Source organism: Lipotes vexillifer, unplaced genomic scaffold (genome assembly GCF_000442215.2).
Source record: "Lipotes vexillifer unplaced genomic scaffold, Lipotes_vexillifer_v1.1 scaffold1113, whole genome shotgun sequence".
NCBI classification, from domain to species: Eukaryota; Metazoa; Chordata; class Mammalia; order Artiodactyla; family Lipotidae; genus Lipotes; species Lipotes vexillifer.
Window position 1 is genome coordinate 718,352 of NW_006777938.1, and position 22,359 is coordinate 740,710.

A 22,359-nucleotide genomic window follows, 5' to 3' on the forward strand; every position below is an offset into this window, starting at 1 on the left:
AAAATCTTGTGTTTTTCACACATAAAACTATACTTTTCTCTCCACATATAATTTTATAGTTGTTGCTTTGGACTGGTGTGGAACCTAACATTTTTCCCTTTTAATTTTCCTGTCACTTGTCTTCCTTTTCATTTATAATGCCATTTATTTTTTCACTTTTTTATTGAGTGTCTGCTCTGTGCAAAAAGTTCTGTAAAGTGCTATGGGTACTACGTGATAATTTTATGATTCCCAGAAAACAAAGAAACAACAACTATTCAGCAATATCAACACGGATCAGACAAACCAACTTTAGTTTAGCAAGTGAGATGGCTAAGGCTCCTTAGCCTTCAATGTAAATGTAAGTGTAAATGATTTATATCAGAGCCATTCCTGAGAAACTTTCAATGATATAAGGGCAGAGTGCCACTCCAAGGATGAAACGCCTAGAGCAGCTGAAAATGGGAAGGCAAGTAATACCTCAGATAGAGGGGCTTGGAAAGAGCTTACAGTCATGAGAGAAATTTGGTTCAGACATGTCACTCCATGTGTCCCCAAGGTTGATTTACCTCATCTGATGTAACCAGTGGATCACCACCTCTCCCATCGCTCCAAGAACCTCACCCTTCTTTGAACATGGGTATGCTAAGGTTGGGCTTTCCGGCTGTCAAATGATGGAAGAGATTTCTCACATGTGCCAGTGATTTCAGGGTAGTCCTGGGATAGGGGAAGAACCAGGCAGTCTGGCTCCAGAGTCCAGAATCTTAATAGCTCTATTCTGTTCTGCTGCTTCTTCATACTGGAAACAAAGATTTTAGTCCAATATATAATATAAAGACTGAGTCATAAGACATGGTTTCCAAAATAGTCACTAATACAGATTACTCCTAATAAAATCATCCCTCAGAAATTGTCCAATTGAACTGAAATTGAAGAAAATAGTGAATAACTTGAGGATAATGGAAAGAGATTAAATGAGGTGGAGAATGTTTGAACCTTTTGCTCACAGGGCATTTACTCATTAATTCATCTGTTTATCCATCCTTCCATGTATCTACTCACTTATTCATTCAACAGCCACAGTACAGAACACTTTTGCTGTCCTAGACACACATCAAATACTGTGAATAAGGTGTGGTCTGACCTAAATTGACTTAGCAGTTCGGGGCCAGTGGGGGGAGGCAGGGGACGAAGCTGGTGGGGCGGGGGGCAGGAGCAGACAAAGGAAACCCACAGTCTAGTGTGGCAAATGCTGTCAGAGGGGCTTTATAAGGAGTGAGGGATAAACTTAGCCTGTGCTGGGGATGCTCCTTAGCCTCCTGAGGGAACAGGAAGAAAAAGATGAGAAGAGAATGCTTCCTGGAGGAAGGAACATTGGATCTGGCCCTAGCAAAATTTTCTAGTCTCAATATTCCTGGGAAGATCCTATAACTAACACAATTTCCATCAGAGACAACAGAATATTGAACATGCTTATCAGGACAAGCACTGGAGCACAGCAGTTAAGAACACAGGTTTTGGAGTCAGACCTGCATTCAAATTTTAAGCTTTCTAGGTAGAATTCACTCCATTACAAGATGGGGATAATCATAACATCCCACCATAGGTTTGTTCTAAGGGTCAAGTAAGATCCCCCATGAGGTGCACAGCGTAGTCTGTACACAGGACACATTCAGTTGATGTTAGCTGTTGCTTATTGCCTTCTTCCCAAATTCACATTTACTCTCACTCTGTTCCTTTGTCCTTAATCTTCTTAGCTCTATTACCTTTAGAACCAAAATTTGTAAAGCCTCTTTTCTCTTTTACACAGGGAATATAGAAGAAATATAATTTCTGAAAAACTGATTTGCATTACAGAATTTATCGTTCTCCATGGTTCTTGGTGACGAGGTAACCAGTAGAGGAGCTAATACATTATTTTAGCAATTTAAACAGGACCTCGGAAGAAAGGCACCCTGTGATCACAAAGCACTGGGACTATACTAATGAGAACATTAAAAGAAAGTTCGGCTCACACAGTCCCAGATAATCACAAATGTACCTAAGGATTATTAACAACCACAGTTACCTGGAACTATATTATCTGCCTGGTTGGTTATTCTAAAGTCAACTTGTATTTGAACAGATGAGCTTAGAGGAATTAATAAGTTATTTTGAAGTGGCTGGCGGGACCCCTTCATTATAAATATCTGGCGAAATATGAGGGTATGCCTAAGGCTCCATGGTACCCTTCATCCTAATTCTCACTCAGAAGTGAAAGGATGCTCTGAGTTCTCCTTGGAGGACTAGCCTAGCCACAGTGCCCCTGCCCCGAGTCCTCACATGTCCTCTTTGTTGGACCACTTGCCCACTGTGGAGGCCAGACTCATGTGTTCTAGATAAGCCTTTTGGGAAATCAAAATGCCCTTCTGCAGAAGCAGAGTCCATTTTCAGGGGTTCATTCCTCTAGGGAACAAAAAGCTCTGGGCTTTCATGACCCTGGTAGTCACTTCCCAACCTTCCCCTTGAAATCCTCACTGCTATGCTTTAGCTTTGTAGGACTGTGCATAGCGTGGTGCCCAAGCGCAGGTCTCAGAGGCCATCTCGTTCGTTCCTTGGTTTCTCTTGCAAATTTCCACAACTCCATGCTTTCTGCTGCAGGCCGGTCTTGAACCCAGCGCTCTGCTGAGAGGATGGGGGCAGACGGGGAAACAGTGGTCTTGAAGAACATGCTCATTGGTGTCAACCTGATCCTTCTGGGCTCCATGCTCAAGCCCTCGGAGTGTCAGCTGGAGGTCACCACGGAAAGGGTCCAGAGACAGGCGGTGGAGGAGGAAGGAGGCGCTGACAGCTACAATACATCCGGCAAAGAGCAGCCGGTGGTCTTCAACCACGTGTACAACATTAACGTGCCCCTGGACAGCCTCTGCTCCTCGGGGCTGGAGGCCTTGGCCGAGCAGGAGGTGAGTGCCGAAGACGAGGTGCTGACAGAGTACACGGGCCAGACCTCGGACCACGCGAGCCAGGTCACCTTCACCCACAGGATCAACCTCCCCAAAAAGGCCTGCCCATGCGCCAGCTCTGCCCAGGTGCTGCAGGAGCTGCTGAGCCGAATCGAGATGCTGGAGAGGGAGGTGTCAGTGCTTCGGGACCAGTGCACCAGCAACTGCTGCCAGGAGAGTGCGGCCACAGGTAGAGTCTGGGAGTTTGCAGCCGGTCTCAGGAGGGAGGGAGGGCGCTGAGCAGAGAGGGAGAGTGAATGAGGGTGAGCCACCACTCCCCTCGAAATCTGGCACCTCTTCGCACAGAGGGAAAGAAGTGCCCTAGTCTGTAGCTCTCTGTTCAGACGTCTCTAAGATCTAAATGTGGTCCTTCCCGGGGGATTTGGCGTAGGGATTCTCTACAGCGCATAGTCAGTTTGAAATACATTAACCTGATTTTGGGGGGATGAGTCAGGTAATGATACATCGTTTCAGCACAGCAACTTCTGTGGTGAGCAGGGAATTTGACGTCTGCCTTCATTCATCTTTGGTTCTCACAGGCTGTTGAATTGATATCTATCCATGTTAACCTGAGGGACTAGAGAATTCAGGCGCTCTGTTCACTCCATCTCAGTCTTTCTCCCATCTGAGTAAATGATAGTCATTATAGTCTCAGAGGACCTGGCTCCAACTTCTCCAGCAAGATGGAATTTTCATCCGCTGCCCCCTCCACAAACGCATGTGGGTGTACACGCACGTGCACGCACACACCCACTCACAGAGCTTATTACAACCCCCTCCCCTCCAAAGGCTGAGTATTCGGGACTTGTACCTCTAGTCTCACCCACCCCCTGACTAGTAACACTTACCAATGACTATCTTGACCTCTCTGGGAGCAGTCAGAGCCAGACTTCCTGACTTCAAATCCTAGCTCTGCTACTTACTAGCTTGTGACTTAAGCAAGTTGCATAACCCGTGACTTCCTTTCTCCATTGACAAATGGTGACAGACTAGAACATCAGGAGTTATTACATATAAAAGCCTCCATTCAGATGAAAGCCTGGCTTCTAGTAGGGACCTCACATGCAATAGCTGTTATCAGCTGACCCCCAATGAGCAGAAAGTGTGTCCCTTTTTGTGCCCAGCTCCTCTCACCCAAAAAGGTACCTTCAACCCATGAACTCCATTCTTTAACAAGAGGACTGCGTCTTCCTTACTATCTTGGGTTCAAGCTTTTACCTTTTATAGTGGTTTAAATTAACCACTATAGTCATAGAATGGTAAGGGCTAGGGCAGGAGATATACATAGAATCCTAAAAAGATCACAGCAAACACTCACCGAATGAGACAAGTTCTGGGAAGCCTTTGAAGTGACCCTAGTGCTAAGTTGCGATGAAAATGAGCAGTTAGTTAGATGGCGGGAAGGAGAGGGAGTGGGATGTGGCTGCAGTGCACGTGACCTTGTCCTGCATCACAGGCCTGGTACTCAGCATACAAGCCCTCAGATCCCCTTCCGTCCCCATAGCCAGCACCCGGGCGTCTTGGTCAGGGGCTGTCCTTGAGCTGTAAGAACCTCTTTGTCCTGCCCCAGGGAGACAATGGACATTTACACCCTCCAAGGACAGCCTTTTGTCCCAGTTGACGTGTGGCTTACACTGTGTCCAGAAGACCCTGCAGGACTGAACCCAAGTGACACCCCCAGGACTTTACCTGATAATGTGTCTGGCTTGGGCTCCAACCTCCTGAGTCTCCCCTCCCTGACCGGGTTTTTCCCGGGAGCACTTCCCAGTAAGTCACTTTCATCTGAATTCTCATCTAAAGTCTGCTTCTAGGGAACCCAAGCCAAGATACAGTGAAGGTGAGCCCCTGAAAGACGACGGACCCGATCTCACTCATCGTCGCCCCCAGTGCTGTGCCAGACACAACCCCTATTAGATGAAAACATTCATGAAGTCGATGATGTACCAAACTAGCTTGAGCTTAATTCTCAGCAACACAAGTCTGATCAGAGAGTGAGGAGAGGTCTCTGCCCTCCCCTCCCATATACCCCACTTACAGGAGGTTCCACTGCTGCCCTCTGACCTTCTCCTTGGCCATTCCAGGACAACTGGATTATATCCCTCACTGCAGTGGCCACGGCAACTTTAGCCTCGAGTCCTGTGGCTGCATCTGCCATCAAGGCTGGTTTGGCAAGAACTGCTCGGAGCCCTACTGCCCCCTAGGCTGCTCCAGTCGGGGCGTGTGTGTGGATGGCCAGTGCATCTGTGACAGCGAGTACAGCGGCGACGACTGCTCAGAGCTCCGGTGCCCGACAGACTGCAGCTCCCGGGGGCTGTGCGTGGACGGGGAGTGTGTCTGTGAAGAGGCCTACACTGGCGAGGGCTGCAGCGAGCTGAGGTGCCCTGGGGACTGTTCGGGGAAGGGGAGATGTACCAACGGTACCTGCCTGTGCCAGGAGGGCTACGCTGGTGAGGACTGCGGCCAGCAGCGGTGTCTGAACGCCTGCAGTGGGCGAGGACACTGCCAGGAGGGGATCTGCTTCTGTGAAGAGGGCTACCAAGGCCCTGACTGCTCGGCAGGTAGGGAGGGGAGCTCGGCGGGGCCTTTGTCAAGGGTGGTCCAGCAAACTGGCTGGAGGTGGGAAGAGAGATGGGAGGGAAGGTGAATTTTAGGCCGAAGAATTCCCAACTGCGTCATGTACACTTGCTTTCCAAGACAGCTGATTTCCGGAGTCAATCACAATTGACGAGGCAGATTTAAGGGGGGAAGGGTGGAAACCAGAAAAGGTCAAGTTCAGGATGAAAGCTGAATCTTACCCCAAGACTGGAACAAAGTCAACGGTAATAATGGTGACAGCATTTCACTGTCCTTGAGATGGAAGAAAGCAGAGAGTCAGACCATGGCACCACCTTAGGCAAGGGACCACTCTAACTCAGCGGGCTTCCCAGAGCTCCACCTGCTCCAAAATATCCCCCTTGCCTGTTGCCATATTCTGGGGACACATCCTTTCACAGTGCTAGGGCATGCGATGGCGGTTAGTCTGTGATAACCAGACTAGCAGGGCACTCTGGCACTCTGGCTATTTTGGAGCTTACATATTGCAGAGTGTTATTAATTTTTGAAATGATCTAGTGTCCACATGGATAAAAGTATTTATAGGCAAGGAATTACTTGTAACTAGGAATAAACTACTAAAGGCATCGAGCAACAACTCACATTCTAACTATTAGTACAGCATATTAAAAGGCCACGAGTCGCTTTGTTCCAGATGACATAGCAAATTGGAACCAACTCCATATGTGTCTGCACCATGGAAACCAATACAGAGGTGATGTCCCAAAAGGAGGACCTAAATCTATCAGTGGGAAAATACCAATATCTCACTGGAGATCATTTTCTTTTGCCTAAAATCAGGTCATTATCTCACCGTTATTGCTCATCTTCTGACTAAATCAGTGACTCTCACGGATAAATTTGTGTTTTAAACAGTACAGATTGAGTGATTGATCTTGATCTTTTCCATTTGTAGTTCAATCTGTAACAGTGGGCTCAGAGTGCTCATTGGGAAAATTTAAAATAAAAAATAACAACAAACGAACATTTTGAAGCTTTCTGATGGGTTGATTCTAGGAATTTTCTGATCAACCTTCTGACCTTGGTTTAAGGGGGAAATCCTGGGAGGCCAGCTTCACCAGCCTTTCATTCTTGAGCATCATCAATGATTCCCACCTAGGTACCAGACCAGTCAGACAAGTCTCCTGCACCTGCAACTTCAACCTAAAATTTTTTAAAAGATCGATGGCAACAACTAAAAGATAAACAACAACCCGCTGCTTAGGAAAAAAAATATTTTCATGTTCTTCTATTTTTTTCCACAGTCGATGATTTCATTTAGCCTCCTAATTTTGTTTACTGAAAATATAAATAGCTGTTATACCAATTGTTCAGACGGAAAAGTCAAGCAGAAGTTAAGCTTCATCATTTCTGAATCCAAAGTCGTAGGTAATTGCTGGGAAGAGGAGGCTGAAGCATGATCCTATTCCCACCCACAGGACGAGGCTCCATGAGGCCCCAGCAGAGGATGCTAAGGGTCCATTTGGGCCCTTTTCCATGTACGGCTATTCTGTAGTTCACATCTTTCTTAATAAAATTCATCTCTGTTGGGTTGTACATACCTCATGTTCTTGACCCTCCTTTTCCACAGGGATGGGTTCATTTGCAAACAGAATCTTAATCTGATCCAGGGTCCAAACTGAACTGGAGACAAGCCCTTCTGGTCACTCAGGGAAGACCCAGCAGCTGCTAGCATAACTACAACTGGGTTGAGCCCAAACCATGAGCACATGTTACCTCCAACACCGTTACCTCTGTGCTGTTTGAGGAAGACTTCTGGACGCCCAGATGAATTACTTTACAGGTTCCCAAAGCATGTGAGGAGGGACAGTTGCATAATCTCCATCTGTTTCTATAGCAACCATGCAGCCACCACTGACTCAGCAGGTGCTGCTCTCAAGGCTTTCTTGTCTTTTAAACCAAATGCCATGGGTCTTTTCCAGAGGAGTAACTAGGTCATTATCTAAAGTGCTACTTTACTTGCTCTTTGTGAGAAGGCTCTAGGAGAGGGGCTGCTTATCCACTGTTTGACTTCTCTGGCCAGATGCACCCACTCCAGCATTACTGCTCCCCTGGCCAACAGGAGTGAGGAGAGGAAAGAAGAGAACGGGTAAGGTGAAAACGTGGAGAGCCACAAAATGCACTTCTCCACAGGTCATTCTTTTCTCTCTGGCAAGGGCATGGAAAATTCTGAGGCTCCTTAGGCTGCTAGAGCTTAAATGCAATTGAATAGAGTTGACAAGGCCACTCTATTTGACTCCCAGCCTTGATCGTTCTCATAGTGGGCCACGGGACCAGATCTCAACATTTCTTCCTCTGTTCTCTGGCCCGGTAAAGACAATAGAACAAAAAAATTCATGAATATGAGCACTTAAAACAGGCTTTGAAAGAAGCTACTCTGGGCTTCTCATTTTACAAATTGAAAAAAGCAGCAGCCCTGAGAGACAGGAAGATTTTTCCACAGCCAGACAGCTAATTAATGGCAGAGCAAAAATAAGAACCCTGGTCTCCTACCAACTTCTAGCACTCTTTAATCCTCCCTGGGATGCTAAGTAGAGTGGAATCGGAAAATAAAAATTTTGAAAGCCACATACACGAAGAAATAGTCTTTTGATATGAAAGCTGAGCTCTGTCAAATGATAAAAAATATTAGGTGTTGGAGACGGGGTAAGGAAGCATGTCCAACCATTTGTCCACACCTGCCCCCAGGGAAGGAGGTTTGGCCACAACTCCCTGCAAAGCAACAGGATGAAAGAACAACCAGAGCAGGGGCTTGAAACAATCCAGAAAGCCGCTCCCTGGACTTCAGTGAGACCTGCAGAGATTCATCACCATCCGCCTCTGCGTCTGCTAGCACTGCGGCCAACCCAACCTTTGGCACCTGAAATCACTCGCTCCTCCGAGCGAGACACTTCATGGAACTAATTCCAACTGCTCTCACCACATATGTGCAAAATTGATGCGAGATCTAAAAAGTAAACAGCATGGCATCTTCGCAGATAAGCAACTCCAATTCCTCAAGCCGCAGTTTACTCCTTTTTAACTGCCTGCTTTTCCCCAAGTTCCCAAGTTGGAGCCCCAAAGAAAGTAATACTAAGAATAATTCACAGCCCCCCCCACACACTAAATTCCTTGAATCAAGGCATACGGCTCTTTTACAGTTTGCTTTCTAGCAATACCATTTCATTTTATAAGAATTACTGACACCCAATGTACACAGCTGCTGCTAAGTTATAGGGTGAAAGGTGATGGTCTCCTTCTCGGAGCCACAGCTCTTCCACAATCGACACCATTGCTTCTTATCATTACCACCACCAGGCTCAGGTCTCAAGATAAAAAACTTGCCAAGTTAAGTTGTCAAGATGAAAAAATCCTTCTGCATCTGTTTTTTTACTTTAAAATCCCCAAATGCTCTGCTTGGATCATTTTCCTTCGTCGTGATTAGCTTTATTTTCTGGAGAAAGGCACTAAAAATGAATACACTGACTTGTCTCAAATGCCCTAAGAATTGCTGGTGACTTGAAATTTGGAATGGCTGTTTCTGTCACCATGACAGGAGGAGTCCCACACAGGAAACTTGGAATCAGCGTGTTGAATAACAAAAGGCAGGCCCTAGAGAATCTTTCTTTCTTTTTTTTTTTCTTGTTGTTGTGCTTTTGTTTTATTTTTTTATTTTTTAACATCTTTATTGGAGTATAATTGATTTACATTGTTATGTTAGTTGATGCTGTATAACAAAGTGAATCAGCCATACGTATACATATATCCCCATGTCCCCTCCCTCTTGCGTCTCCCTCGCACCCTCCCTATCCCACCCCTCTAGGTGGTCACATGCACCGACCTGATCTCCCTGTGCTATGCAGCTGCTTCCCACTAGCTATCTATTTTACATTTGGTAGTGTATATATGTCAATGCCACTCTCTCACTTCGTCCCAGCTTACCCTTCCCCCTCCCTGTGTCCTCAAGTCCATTCTCTGTGTCTGCGTCTTTACTCCTGTCCGTCCCCTAGGTTCTTCAGAACCTTTTTTTTTTTTTTTTTTTTTTAGATTCCATATATATGTGTTAGCAAACGGCATTTGTTTTTCTCTTTCTCACTTACTTCACTCTGTATGATAGACTCTAGGTCCATCCACCTCACTACAAATAACTCAATTTTGTTTGTTTTTATGGCTGAGTAATATTCCATTGTATACATGTGCCATATCTTCTTTATCCATTCATCTGCTGATGGACACTTAGGTTGCTTCCATGTCCTGGCTATTTTAAATAGCGCTGCAATGAACATTGTGGTACATGACTTTCTGAATTATGGTTTTCTCAGGGTATATATGCCCAGTAGTGGGATTGCTGGGTCATATGACAGTTGTATTTTTAGTTTTTTAAGGAACCTCCATACTGTTCTCCATAGTGGCTCTATCAATTTACATTCCTACCAACAGTGAAAGAGGGTTCCCTTTTCTCCACACCCTCTCCAGCATTTATTGTTTGTAGATTTTTTGATGATGGCCCTTCTGACCACTGTGAGGTGATACCTCATTGTAGTTTTGATTTGCATTTCTCTAATGATTAGTGATGTTGAGCATCCTTTCATGTGTTTGTTGGCAATCTGTATATCTTCTTTGGAAAAATGTCTATTTAGGTCTTCTGCCCATTTTTGGATTGGGCTGTTTGTTTTTTTGATATTGAGCTGCATGAGCTGCTTGTATATTTTGGAGATTAATCCTTTGTCAGTTGCTTCATTTGCAAATATTTTCTCCCATTCTGAGGGTTGTCTTTTCATCTTGTTTATGGTTTCCTTTGCTGTGCAAAAGCTTTTATGTTTCATTAGGGCCCATTTGTTTATTTTTGTTTTTATTTCCATTTCTCTTGGCGGTTGGTCAAAAAGGATCTTGCTGTGATTTATGTCACAGAGTGTTCTGCCTATGTTTTCCTCTAAGAGTTTTATAGTGTCTGGCCTTACATTTAGGTCTTTAATCCATTTTGAGTTTATTTTTGTGTATGGTGTTAGGGAGTGATCTAATCCCATACTTTTACATGTAGCTGTCCAGTTTTCCCAGCACCACTTATTGAAGAGGCTCTCTTTTCTCCATTGTACATTCTTGCTTCCTTTACCGGAGATAAGATGACCGTATGTGCGTGGGTTTATCTCTGGGCTTTCTATCCTGTTCCATTGATCTATATTTCTGTTTTTGTTCCAGTACCATACTGTCTTGATTACTGTAGGTTTGTAGTATAGTCTGAAGTCAGGGAGCCTGATTCCTCCAGCTCCGTTTTTCTTTCTCAAGATTGCTTTGGCTATTTGGGGTCTTTTGTGTTTCCATACAGATTGTGAAATTTTAGAGAATCCTTCTTAAAAGAAGTTTCTTACCTCTAGGATAAGCACCAGTCTGGAATTGGCATCCTAAATGATAGTCTGAATTATTCACTGATGTAGTTTATTTTTGAGGGCTGTGTATAAATGAGGGCTGTGTATAAATGAAGTAACCCATCCTACAAATTGTAGGGGAAAGAACACACTAAGTATAGATCTTGGTTTGATAATCAGTTCAGCTATGACCCAGCTCCCTTACTTTTGGCAAGTCCTTTAGCCTGGGTCTCAGTTTCTCCATTTGTTAAGTTGGGATAATTATATCTACCCAATCTACCTCATAGAGATGCTATTAAAGGATTTTTTTTTTTAAAGTCTAGTTAGATGGTTTATCTAAACATGTTTTATAGACTGAAATGCTATGCAAATGTAAAGTGGTATTGTACACTGGCTTAGAGATTCTAGAAGCATTGTGCCTGGGTTCAAATCCTAGCTTCTGTGTTTGCTGACTCTGTGACTCAGTTTTCTTCTCTATAAAACAGGGGTAAAAGTAACACCAATTCTATAGTGTTGGTGAGAGGATGAAATAAGAAAATCTATGTCAGAATGTTTAGCATTGTCCTTGGTGCATAATAAATGCTCTATATAACCATGCAAAATACTGATAGGTTCTATACACCAACTCTTCTTTCCCTGGTCCAGGAGTCATCTGGTATGCATTATACAGGCTACCCCAAAGATCTTAGTGCAATTCAAAGCTTTCATCATGCCAGAGTTAGAAATGATATATGCTTATAAACTATCATTTGAAAGTTTGATTATTTACATTTCATTTACATTCATCTAGTTTTATAAATTAAAAAAAAATAAATTAAAATTTTTTTTGTTTTGGTCAACATTTGCCATCTTTAATCAGAGGAAGCTCTGCTATCTAGATTGTTTTATACCATTCACAGTTTGGGGCAAAAGCAAAGCAAATGCCCAACATTGTAAATATATGTTCCTAATTTCCATCTTATGAGTCCTCATTTACACCTCTGCCAAGGATTTGAGGCTGAGCACCACAGGGAGCGCAGGCACCTTCTTTTCACATGGCCCTGTGACTAGCAGCTGTCTCAGTCCTCTGCGCTTGTAAAGGTGAAAGAGTGAGAATTCTCAGAGGAGAAATTCAACACCAATGACAACTTTTAAACTAACCAAAGCCTCCACTGCATATAAATTTATAAGTTAATTATGACTATTTAAATACTGGCCTGATCTTCGAGTTAATCTATGGGCAGGTCCAATTACAGGTATACTGGCGTTAACTTCCTAATTGATCTTAACGTTTCAGTCATTTAATACCCCCACTACTGGTGAATCTTCACTTCCCAAGGGAACCATACATGAAAGGCTATTTCAATGAGGTTTAATTTTTGGTGATTCTCTGAATAGCATTTGAAAAGTAGAACAAGAGAGAAAAGCAAAGCCCTCAAGAATGCTCCTTTCTCATCATCCCCAAAATCAAGGCTAATAAAAATTTGTTTAACACGAGTTACATTTCTTTCAAAACTTAAACAGTCTCCTTTTAACAGGGAAAATAAAGTGTTATTGAATGTCTTCATCAGTCCATGGTATCTAGGATTTACTGTTTTGGCTTCTTGTATTTTGCAAGATAACCAGGAATAAGCCTTTATTTCCACTTGCCAAATCAAATACTGGCTCCCAGGGTAATCTGGTAACAATAATTTATTAAACTACCAAAAATATTAGCCAATGTATGCTGTTAAATATCTAACAACTAGATCTCTGAGGGAAAAAATAAAAAGCCCCACTTTGTAGCATTTGCCAACTTCATGGTGTAAATACTCCCTCTGTGGCCAATTTCAAACTACCAACATGAAGTCACTAAATGTAGAGTTGGAAACAGCTGTGCATTAGCACACAATTACATGGTATTTCTACCAGAGAGATACAACGCATGTAAATTGACTCAAGGGCATAGATAATAGTAAAATGTAGTGAAGTAATTTGCCAGTGATGAGTTTGGAGTATTCATAATTTTGTTTTTAAGATAATTTACTTAATTATAAGTTAATATTGAATACAATTTAATCTTTAATAATGACTATTTAAAACTGTCTTGCAAAATTCGACAATCAACTTTCCTGAGCCAGTAGAAGCCGGCTCCAGCCCACCACTAACTCATGGCCCTATAGGGATGGGAGTACTGAGCACAGAAAAGATAAGAACCTGCCTGCAAAGGGAATTACCAATCACTCAAAGGCAATGAGCTGAGCAGAACATACAGACAGGGCATGTGGGGTGAGACGTGAGGAAGGAAGTTGGGTCCAGGATGGGGAAGGCAGTCCTCTGAGCTCATGCTATCTGTGTATTGCCTCCTGGTAGTTGCCCCTCCAGAGGACTTGCGAGTGGCTGGTATCAGCGACAGGTCCATTGAGCTGGAATGGGACGGGCCGATGGCAGTGACGGAATATGTGATCTCTTACCAGCCGACGGCCCTGGGGGGCCTCCAGCTCCAGCAGCGGGTGCCTGGAGATTGGAGTGGTGTCACCATCTCGGAGCTGGAGCCAGGTCTCACCTACAACATCAGCGTCTACGCTGTCATTAGCAATATCCTCAGCCTTCCCATCACGGCCAAGGTGGCCACCCGTACGTACCATTTCCCCATCCTGTTTCATTCTTCTTTTCGCCTACAGGAGATCATGGGCATTCATGATAGTAGTGTCTTTTCTTAATTCTTCAGGGATGCCTGCAATAATCATTGCTCTTGAGGGGAAGGGCTTCCAACGTGACCCACTTAGGAAAGGGTACCTCATTAAAAAGGCACTTCCAAAAATGAGTTTCCAAATCTAGGCAACCCCTATCAATTATAGAACCAAAAGGGCAAAAAGTACTTTAATTATTGAGTTCTGACTTGTTATAAGCTAGTCTGATTAGAAGTCAAGGAAAGTATGAGACTTGTATAGACTTCAAATCTAGTTAGAGACTAGAAGCCAGGAGATATGAAATAGGATGTATAATAAGCTAGTGCTAAATGGTATGTTACAGATGGTAAGTGTATAACAGAGTGGGAAAAAAAAAATCTTATTTAAAACCACAACTGAAAACTCCCACCTCTCCTCATAGCATATTTCTTCGTGATCGTTTATTTAGTAAAATATCCTGATAGTCCATTTTGATTATAAACGTTGAGGCTCTAAAGCATCGTCTAGAAAGACAACGGGGTAAAAGAGAGACAGACAGGCACAGAGAGCAAGCTAAACTCTTCTCCATGAGAAATGGAAGTGTTCTATTTATAACAGAGAAACTGCTATAGGTATGTATCTGTTTTGTATGTTTATTTAAGCACAGAAAACTTTTTTTTTTTTGGCGTTACGCGGGCCTCTCACTGTTGTGGCCTCTCCCGTTGCGGAGCACAGGCTCTGGACGCGCAGCCTCAGCGGCCATGGCTCACGGGCCCAGCCGCTCCGCGGCACGTGGGACCTTCCCGGACCGGGGCACGAACCCGCGTCCCCTGCATCGGCAGGCGGACTCTCAACCACTGCGCCACCAGGGAAGCCCAGCACAGAAAACTTTTAAAAAATTGCCTGCCAACTATTAACATTGACTACATCAAAGAGCAGAATAAGAAAGAGATGGGAAGGGGCTGTTATTTAGTTTTCTTTATACACCTCTGAATTCTTCAATTATCTTTCCAACACCACTTGTCCAGCTCTCAAATGCCAGCTGGGTGTCCAACAATCCAGTTCAATTCAGTTCAACATCTATCCACCTGGAGTTAGCATCAGATCCCACAAGCTAAGTCCTCAGTCTCACAGGACCTCCACGTCAGTTGCCATCACCAGTCCCAGCTGACTGACCAGCTATAAATTTAAGGAGTTCCCACAACCGCTGCTTACTTTTGGTAATTCCTTAGAACTCACAGAGCTTTACTCTCTATTACCAGTTTCTTATAAAGGATACAACTCAGGAACAACCAAATGGAAGACATACATAGGGTGAAGTATGGGGTGTGGAGTTTCCACGTTCTTTCTGGACAAGCACCCTTCTCAGTACCTCCATGTGTTCACCAACCCAGAAGCCCTCTGAACCCCGTCGTTTAGGGTTTTTTTATGGAGGTTTCATTACACAGGCATGATTGACGAAACCACTAGCCATTGGTGATTAACTCAAGTCAGCCCCTTTCCCCTCCCTGGAGGCTGGGAGGTGGGGCTGAAAGTTCCAACCCTCTAAATCATGCCTGGGTTGTTCTGCAGACCAGCTATCTAGGAGGTCCCAACTACCAGTTATCTCATAATCATACAAAAGATACTCTTATCACTCTGGGAATTCCTAGGGTTTTGGGAGCTGTGTGCCAGGACAAAGACCAAATACTTATTTTTTATTACATAATGCAGAGAATTTAGCAGTAGCAGGAAATGGGAACAAGATGTGACCGTGAAACATAAGCCCCTGGGTTGGTAAATGGGACTTATCACGAAATATGGGATGAGAGATCTGAGCCCATTTTATGTAGCTTTTAAATGACAAGATGGTATCTGGGTAACAAATGTCATGAAAGTTCAGAATAAGAAGAGGTTGAAATAGGAAAAGTTGGCTTTGAAGTCTTCATGGAGGCCCAGGGACTTGAGTTGTGCTTTGAAAGATGTAAGCATAGGGGCAAGCAGAGGGAAAAGGATTTAAGAAGTCATTTTGTCCCCTTGCTTTTCAGGTGACAAAGATCCTGTTATAATATTGGACTCCCCCTATGAATGCTGCCTTTTTTTTTAATATGCCTATAATTATCTCTGTTTATATCTGACCTTTTTCTTCAACTCCTCTCGTGCCTGAGAACTAATTTAAAATATTTGCAGTGATTGTGTAGAGAGGCAGGTCACCATCTGCCGCTTTTCCCACCCTGCTCCAGGATGGGTCAGCTCAGCAAGAGCCTGGCCCGACTCCCAGGCGTGTCTTCCCTGATCCACGTGCACATGCCGTGACGAGGTTTCCATCTCCCGTGGCCTTTATTACACCAATTCAGGGCATCCCCTCAGGCAAGCTCCCAGGTGACAAGGACAGAATCATGTAAGCTCCCCTGACACGCCTTCAAGTGGGTTCAGAATCAGCCCTGCCTTTCACCAAGAAGCGTGAGGAAGCTTCCAAACAGGAAGGATGAGAATCTGTCAGTTATCCAATGGGAATATCCCAGGAGAGGCACAGCTGAAATGGGAGCAGGCTCACTGGAGAACTGAGAAAAGTCGTGCTGTCATATTTCAGGGCTGGTAATTGGAACTCCATTAGGACAAGCATACTTCCACCTGTGCGTGTGCGTGTGCATGTGCATGTGCGTGTGCGTGTGCGTGTGCATGTGTGTGTGTGTGTTGGGGAGGGGGCTGGGGGGGGGGGGTAGGGAATGCTAAAAGAGGGAGATAAGCAGAGGAACTAAAAACGAGATACATGAGGCAAAGGCGAGTGAAGGAGAGAAGGGAGAGAGAATGGAGGACCAGCTGGAGAAAAGAAGCAGCTAGTGGAGTGAGAGTGAAAGCCCCAGTATCTGCTACTGTCCCTTGATTATGCCCTTGCTTTGCTTGTATACATGAAATGGAAATTTCAGACCATCCTAGACGATTTGAGCTAAACGAGATATTCTTAGGGCACATCACGTGATCGAGAAAAGCATTCCAGACTATATTCTGAAGTTGGCTTCCTCCACATCTTTCATTACTCTCTCTGTGCCACGGTTTCCTGGGTGTGAAATGGAAACAGTGATGTTAGCCTTTATATTGTCTCTCGGGAACCCTTAAAGCCTCTGAAGACAGTGTTCAGTTTCTCTGAAAAAGGCATTATGTTAAATGCCAAGATTCACCACCTTAGTAAGGAAAGGAAAGTGTGTTTTTTTATTTTAATAGTAACCTATTATGTAACAGAAAGCATAAAAAAGTATTTATTAGGTTATGTTTGTTAACTTTATTCATACCTTCGCCCACACTGAGTGCCAAGACCACAGTGGCATGGGCTGATCCCTTACCTGGAACCCACCACCTCTGTAATGAGATTGGGATAGCCTGCCCATCACAGGCCACCGCACCCATGGCGTGGAGGGAGCCCCAGGTAATGCTCTCTGCCCCTGCCAGGGAGAGACATGACATGGTCACCCACATTGCTGTGTTCCAGATCTCTCCACTCCTCAAGGGCTACGATTCAAGACAATCACAGAGACCACCGTGGAGGTGCAGTGGGAGCCCTTCTCATTCTCCTTCGATGGGTGGGAGATCAGCTTCATTCCAAAGGTAACCCCCACCTGTCAGACTGCCGAACAGCCTTATTTGGGGTATTCATACCCTCGACTTGGAATCGGGGCTGCAAAAAAGGCACTCCCCCCAATCTCTCTCTCCATGCCACTAGGACACAAAGGGGCATTTTGTGGGTATATGGGCTACAGAACATTTCTTTCATAAAGGCATGGTAAGGACTGAGTAATGGCCCTGAGCCTGGCACCTGAGTCTTGGATGACAGGAGAATGCGGAAGCAGCCACCAGCCCCAGCTCTCTGCTCAGAAAGCTCTAGGGTTTAGCAAGCTGTAATTTTAGCAAGTCTGAAAACTGAGACCTTCAAAAAGTTGGGGCGTCTCTTTAGGACATAAGAAAAGCCAAACTGAATCGGTCTTATAATCAACCCACAGCTTCCTTCTGTGCAGACAGATGCCCCAAAAGTCAGCTTGCATGGCTTCAGTCTCTAAAGGTCAGAGATGTAACACAAAAACACCTTTCATAACCTATTCATTGAGAAAATTTTTCCTCAAGCAAAATTATATTATTAGTCTTTGAGTTAAAAATTATCCTGAGATTCCTTTCCATTCATCAAAGCACTATTTTATTTTATTAACCCTAAAACTACTTTTCTAAGTTGCCAGAGGCGCCTGACTAGTTCTAGTTTTCCAGGATTTATTAATGCCACTGATGTTCTCCCTAACTATACCACTCAAAAGGGTATAATGTTTAATCACAGTCCTTTCCTCTGTCTTCATCTTTCAATATCAAAGAGGATTTTTTCAGTCATTCATCAGACTTAATGACAGATGACACATGTTTGGCCAATGAGACTATGATTTCACCATTGTTTTACTTCAAAATTCTTAGAGGCATGGACTGTTGGAACTGATGACCCTTCATTTTATATCTAGTTTGTTTAGTTTATAGAGACTAAGACTCAGTGAACTTAAATGATATCAGACAGCTAGTTGGTGGCAGGCTTAAAAGAAGAATTGGGTCTCCACTTCCTATTCCAGGGCTCTGTCCACTTCTCTTATGTGGATATAGTCATGTCATGGCAAGCTAAAGACATCGAAGCAGACATTCTATACACATACGTTCTTCTATGTCTTATCTGCATTAAAATGGCCAGTAAAGTATGGTGGGCAATTGGATTTATAACAGGGCAGAGAGAATCATGTCACTCTGCCACTCAGGCAGGAAAAAAGCCAATGCCAGGTTTGCCTGTTTTATATCCAATATGTAAAACTCTAAGAGTGGGGCTAGCCAGGGTACGCCAAGGTCAAATATACAGCCACAGAGAATAGCTGTATGATCTGTAGGTTGAGGCCAGTGGGAGGTCACGTTGATTTATAAAAGTGTGGCTATAAATTACATAATAGGGCACTCCAGGTGACATGAACAGAGACCAAAGAATAGTGGAGAAGTGCAGTGCCACAAAAAAGAGCCCTCTTGTCACTTCCATTTCCAGAGGCAAACAGACAGACAGATAGGTGGGTAGAAAGATACAAAATCCTGGACCCAGCATCATCAAGTTGATCCTTTTCATTTCCTCTTCCACCAACTTGTCTCTTTCTTCTCTCCTTTGTATTATTCTTTGTTCTACCCCTTTTCTCTTCCTTGTACTTCACAGTTGGTTGTGTCACGGATTCCTAACTCATCTGGGTAATAAGACAATGACAGATTTGCAGCCAGTGTAACACCATGAGAAACTCCAGATACAGCAAAATAATAGCTCCGGCTCATTAAAAAACTGGGAATGTCTTAGTTTGAAACATGTTGTCATGTACATAGAGACGTTTACACACATACATACACAACTAGACTCTTCTAAATAGCCAAGGGCATGCTCACCATGATAAATGCCAAAAACTCTCATAGATGGTAAGCATCAGACATTTCATTTTTGGCAAGAGCCAATCTACATCACCTCATGACTAATTTTTATTGGCAAACTCAGTAGGCTCAGGAGAGGCCAAAGAAATGTTCTTGAAAATTGGTTCTCCGTTTGCCAAATCCTCATAGAGTTGTGGCATTCTTCTTGATCCTGCTGGGAGTCATTCCTGGCCCCAGACCCTCAGCTGTCAGCCTGGAGGGCAGAGAAGTGGTCCCCACCTTTAATTCCCAGTCAGTGTCCCACACATTTCCCTCCCATTGATTTCCTCTTTTGCTTTTTCTGCTTCTCCCTTCCCCCCTCCCCACCCCTGCCCTGCAGAACAATGAAGGAGGGGTGATTGCCCAGCTCCCCAGTGACGTTACATCCTTCAACCAGACGGGATTAAAGCCTGGGGAGGAATATACTGTCAATGTGGTGGCTCTGAAAGAGCAAGCCCGGAGCCCCCCTACCTCGGCCAGCGTCTCCACTGGTGAGTGCCCCCAACCTTTCACTTTATGGCTAACCATTAGGTCACTCAGCAAAAACTGCAGACTCACCCAGGAAGTAGAGAGACAAAGGGGCGCTAGGATTTCTCCCACAGCTGAGATTAATTTGGGTACCTGGGGATGGAGCTACTCGACCAGATGCTTAGCTGAACATCTTCCTTAGCCTTGCAAGCACAAAAATCTGGAAGAGTATTCTATGGGGAAATTCTTTGTTAGGATCTCCGGTGTATGTCTTCTGATCTTACTCATTAAGAGGCCTTGTTTGTCAGCCCCTAGTATCTTGAGCTTTGGAGCCAGCAAGACCTAATTCACTCTTATTTATTGTGAGATTTGCAGAAAGTCATTTGACCTTCCCACACCTCGATTCATTTGACAATGATGAACTTCATAGAAACGACATGAGGATTAAATCAGATAAAGCACACAAAGTGATTAGCACTGTGTCAATGACAGTGAGTGCTCAATAGCTGTGTGTATACATACACTCAGAGAACACTTTTAGAAGTGAGAGCGGGAAACGTCGTTCAAAACCAGTAATTGTGGGTTGGGTCACTGTTCAAGGTGATGACTTAAGTTGATTATTATTTCATCCCCACAGTTCCTCTCATGCAAGACCATTATATTTCTAGGTTTGATTAATTAACTGTATCACATTTTGCTTTATTGTTTCCTTAGCTAACAAAGGATGCTGTAAATTAACAATTATGATGCATGTGTGTGTGCCCTCAGCTAACAAAGGATGCTGTAAATTAACAATTATGATGCATGTGTGTGTGCCCTCACCAAGAATTTCTCAGAAGTTATAAATAGCTTCTGGTATCATTTTTGGCTCTCATTTTATTGATGGGAGAGTTGAAACTCGAAGGTTAAGCAATGTTCCCTCTTAGTAACAGAGACTGAGGTAGGCGAATATTGGTACAGCTTTATTTTTCATAAACAGAAACTGACACCTAAGAAAACCAGTCATGAGTGCAGGACAAAGGCCAAGTTGGCCAGAAAAGGGAATCACAACACTATACAATGAGCCCATGTTTATGGATTAGTGATTCATACTTTGTTAATTGGATCCAAACTAAACAGCATCAGGTGCTGAGGCTTATGCTCAGTCTAGAAAACACTGGTTTAAAACTATTGTGGCATTAGATTATGCTCCATTAGAGCACCAGTTTTCCATGGCCATGCCTCAAGGCAAGGAGGAAGTGGAGATGCAGGTCTCTAATTACTCCCACTCCCATGCCCCTCACACCCTCCAACTGAGGCAGCTCCACTTTTGTCTGTTTTTTATTTTGTACAATCATTTAAGATTTTGTTCTTTTAAAAAAAGAATATTACCAAAAAAAAAAAAAAAAAAAAATATTAGCCCCCTCCTCCCCAAAAGGCTTTAAAACCACTATACTAATCCAAATACGTTTTAGGAGAAACTCTATTAGCCCTGAAGTCTACAAGTACTCTGGACACCAGTGTCCAGGAATCTCTGCAGACACCAGTGGCCGGAGTTTTTCCCCGTTCTGCTTCCAAAGCAGACGGACCCTGAAGGGTTAATTTGGTAACACGTGTAGATTCTCCTCTTCTGATGCGGAATGTTTCAGGGTCCCCAAATCACTTCTGTGATCTGATATTAAGAAAGTATTAGTAGGAAAAAAAAAAAAAAGCTAGAAGGAGATGGTTCATGAGAGGGCAGAGAAGAACATTACAGATGGAGGATGCTTTTCTTCCAAAGTACTGACAGCACTTAGAGAAGATAGTCCAACTCTGCTTTAGTCTTCTACTTAAAACCACATTTTGACAAAATTTGCAGTATTTTTTGGTTTGGAATTTCCTTAAGATTAAAATTAAAAGTTCCAGACCTAGTCATCTGTGGTAAAGCCAGGCAGAATTTTTTTCAATCCCAGTTCATATTTTGGGATTGTGTACAGAATTATGAAGAAATGGAAAGAAAAATATTTATTCTAGTTTACTTTTTGAGTAGGATGTGTGTTTGTTTAAAAATTAGGGCCTAAGTTGAAGGTAAGCTGATACCTCCTTGACTGGAATGGGACATGGTTACCCAATGGCCAACTGAGGGGCCGAATCCAAGGACGGCTGCAGAAAAGATGGTTGGCTCCCAGCCCTGTCTGCTGTTTTTAAGAAACAATTGTTTAATTATTTCCCTCCGCTAATGTCTGACCCAACCCCCTCCTGCTAAGCTCTGAGTCCTCATCAGGCACGCAGGCTGGCTTCTTCCAGGCAGGCCATTTTGGGAATTCAAATTACAAGACCTCCTGCAGCCAGAGTCCTTGGTGCTACACAGTCACATTTTAATATGAGCAATCATTATGATTAGGATTTGGGGACTTAAAAGAGCTGATGGACAAAAGCCTTACATGGTCATCTGAGTTTTGGTGACATCTTTTTTTTTTTTTCAAGAAGCTCCAATTCATTGAAATGCTTCACTTTCTTTCTTATGCATATAGAGAGTCATCGATTTATTTCATTTACTCACCACCCATTTACTGAGTGTCTACTATGTTTCAAGCACTATGCTTATTCAGCAGTTAGGAGATCATTTCCTCCATCTCATTATTAAATTAAATGAAATTAAAAAGGCCCAAGTTACCTAAAACCACTAAATACGGCGCGCAGAAAAGAAAACATCTGGATATATTCTGTTAAATCTCATTATTACTCCAAATATGAAAAACAGAACTTCACTTTCACTCCAAACCAGGTGGCACCAAAACCAAAATGGTCTGGTGATTTTCATTTTGGCTGGTGCCAGACCAAAAATCCTAAGCTGCTTAATAGAGAACAGGACTCGGCTACACCCAGAAAGAGGGTGGGGTACCCAGCGAAAGGCCCAACTCGGAAAGAGGGAGAGGCTCC

General features: G+C 43.7%; 1 protein-coding gene across 1 annotated transcript in view; it reads left to right on the forward strand.

Annotated features, from left to right (window-relative positions):
* The first annotated feature begins 2,571 nt into the window (after positions 1–2,571).
* TNR (tenascin R) overlaps positions 2,572–22,359 on the forward strand; it is an 82,760-nt gene continuing 62,972 nt past the window's right edge. Inside the window, exons 1-5 of the mRNA XM_007451365.1 lie at positions 2,572–3,150; positions 5,042–5,518; positions 13,250–13,513; positions 17,018–17,133; positions 19,331–19,481. Of these exons, the coding sequence (XP_007451427.1) occupies positions 2,652–3,150; positions 5,042–5,518; positions 13,250–13,513; positions 17,018–17,133; positions 19,331–19,481 (1,507 nt within the window). The 5' untranslated portion in view covers positions 2,572–2,651. The remainder of the gene's footprint in view (positions 3,151–5,041; positions 5,519–13,249; positions 13,514–17,017; positions 17,134–19,330; positions 19,482–22,359) is intronic.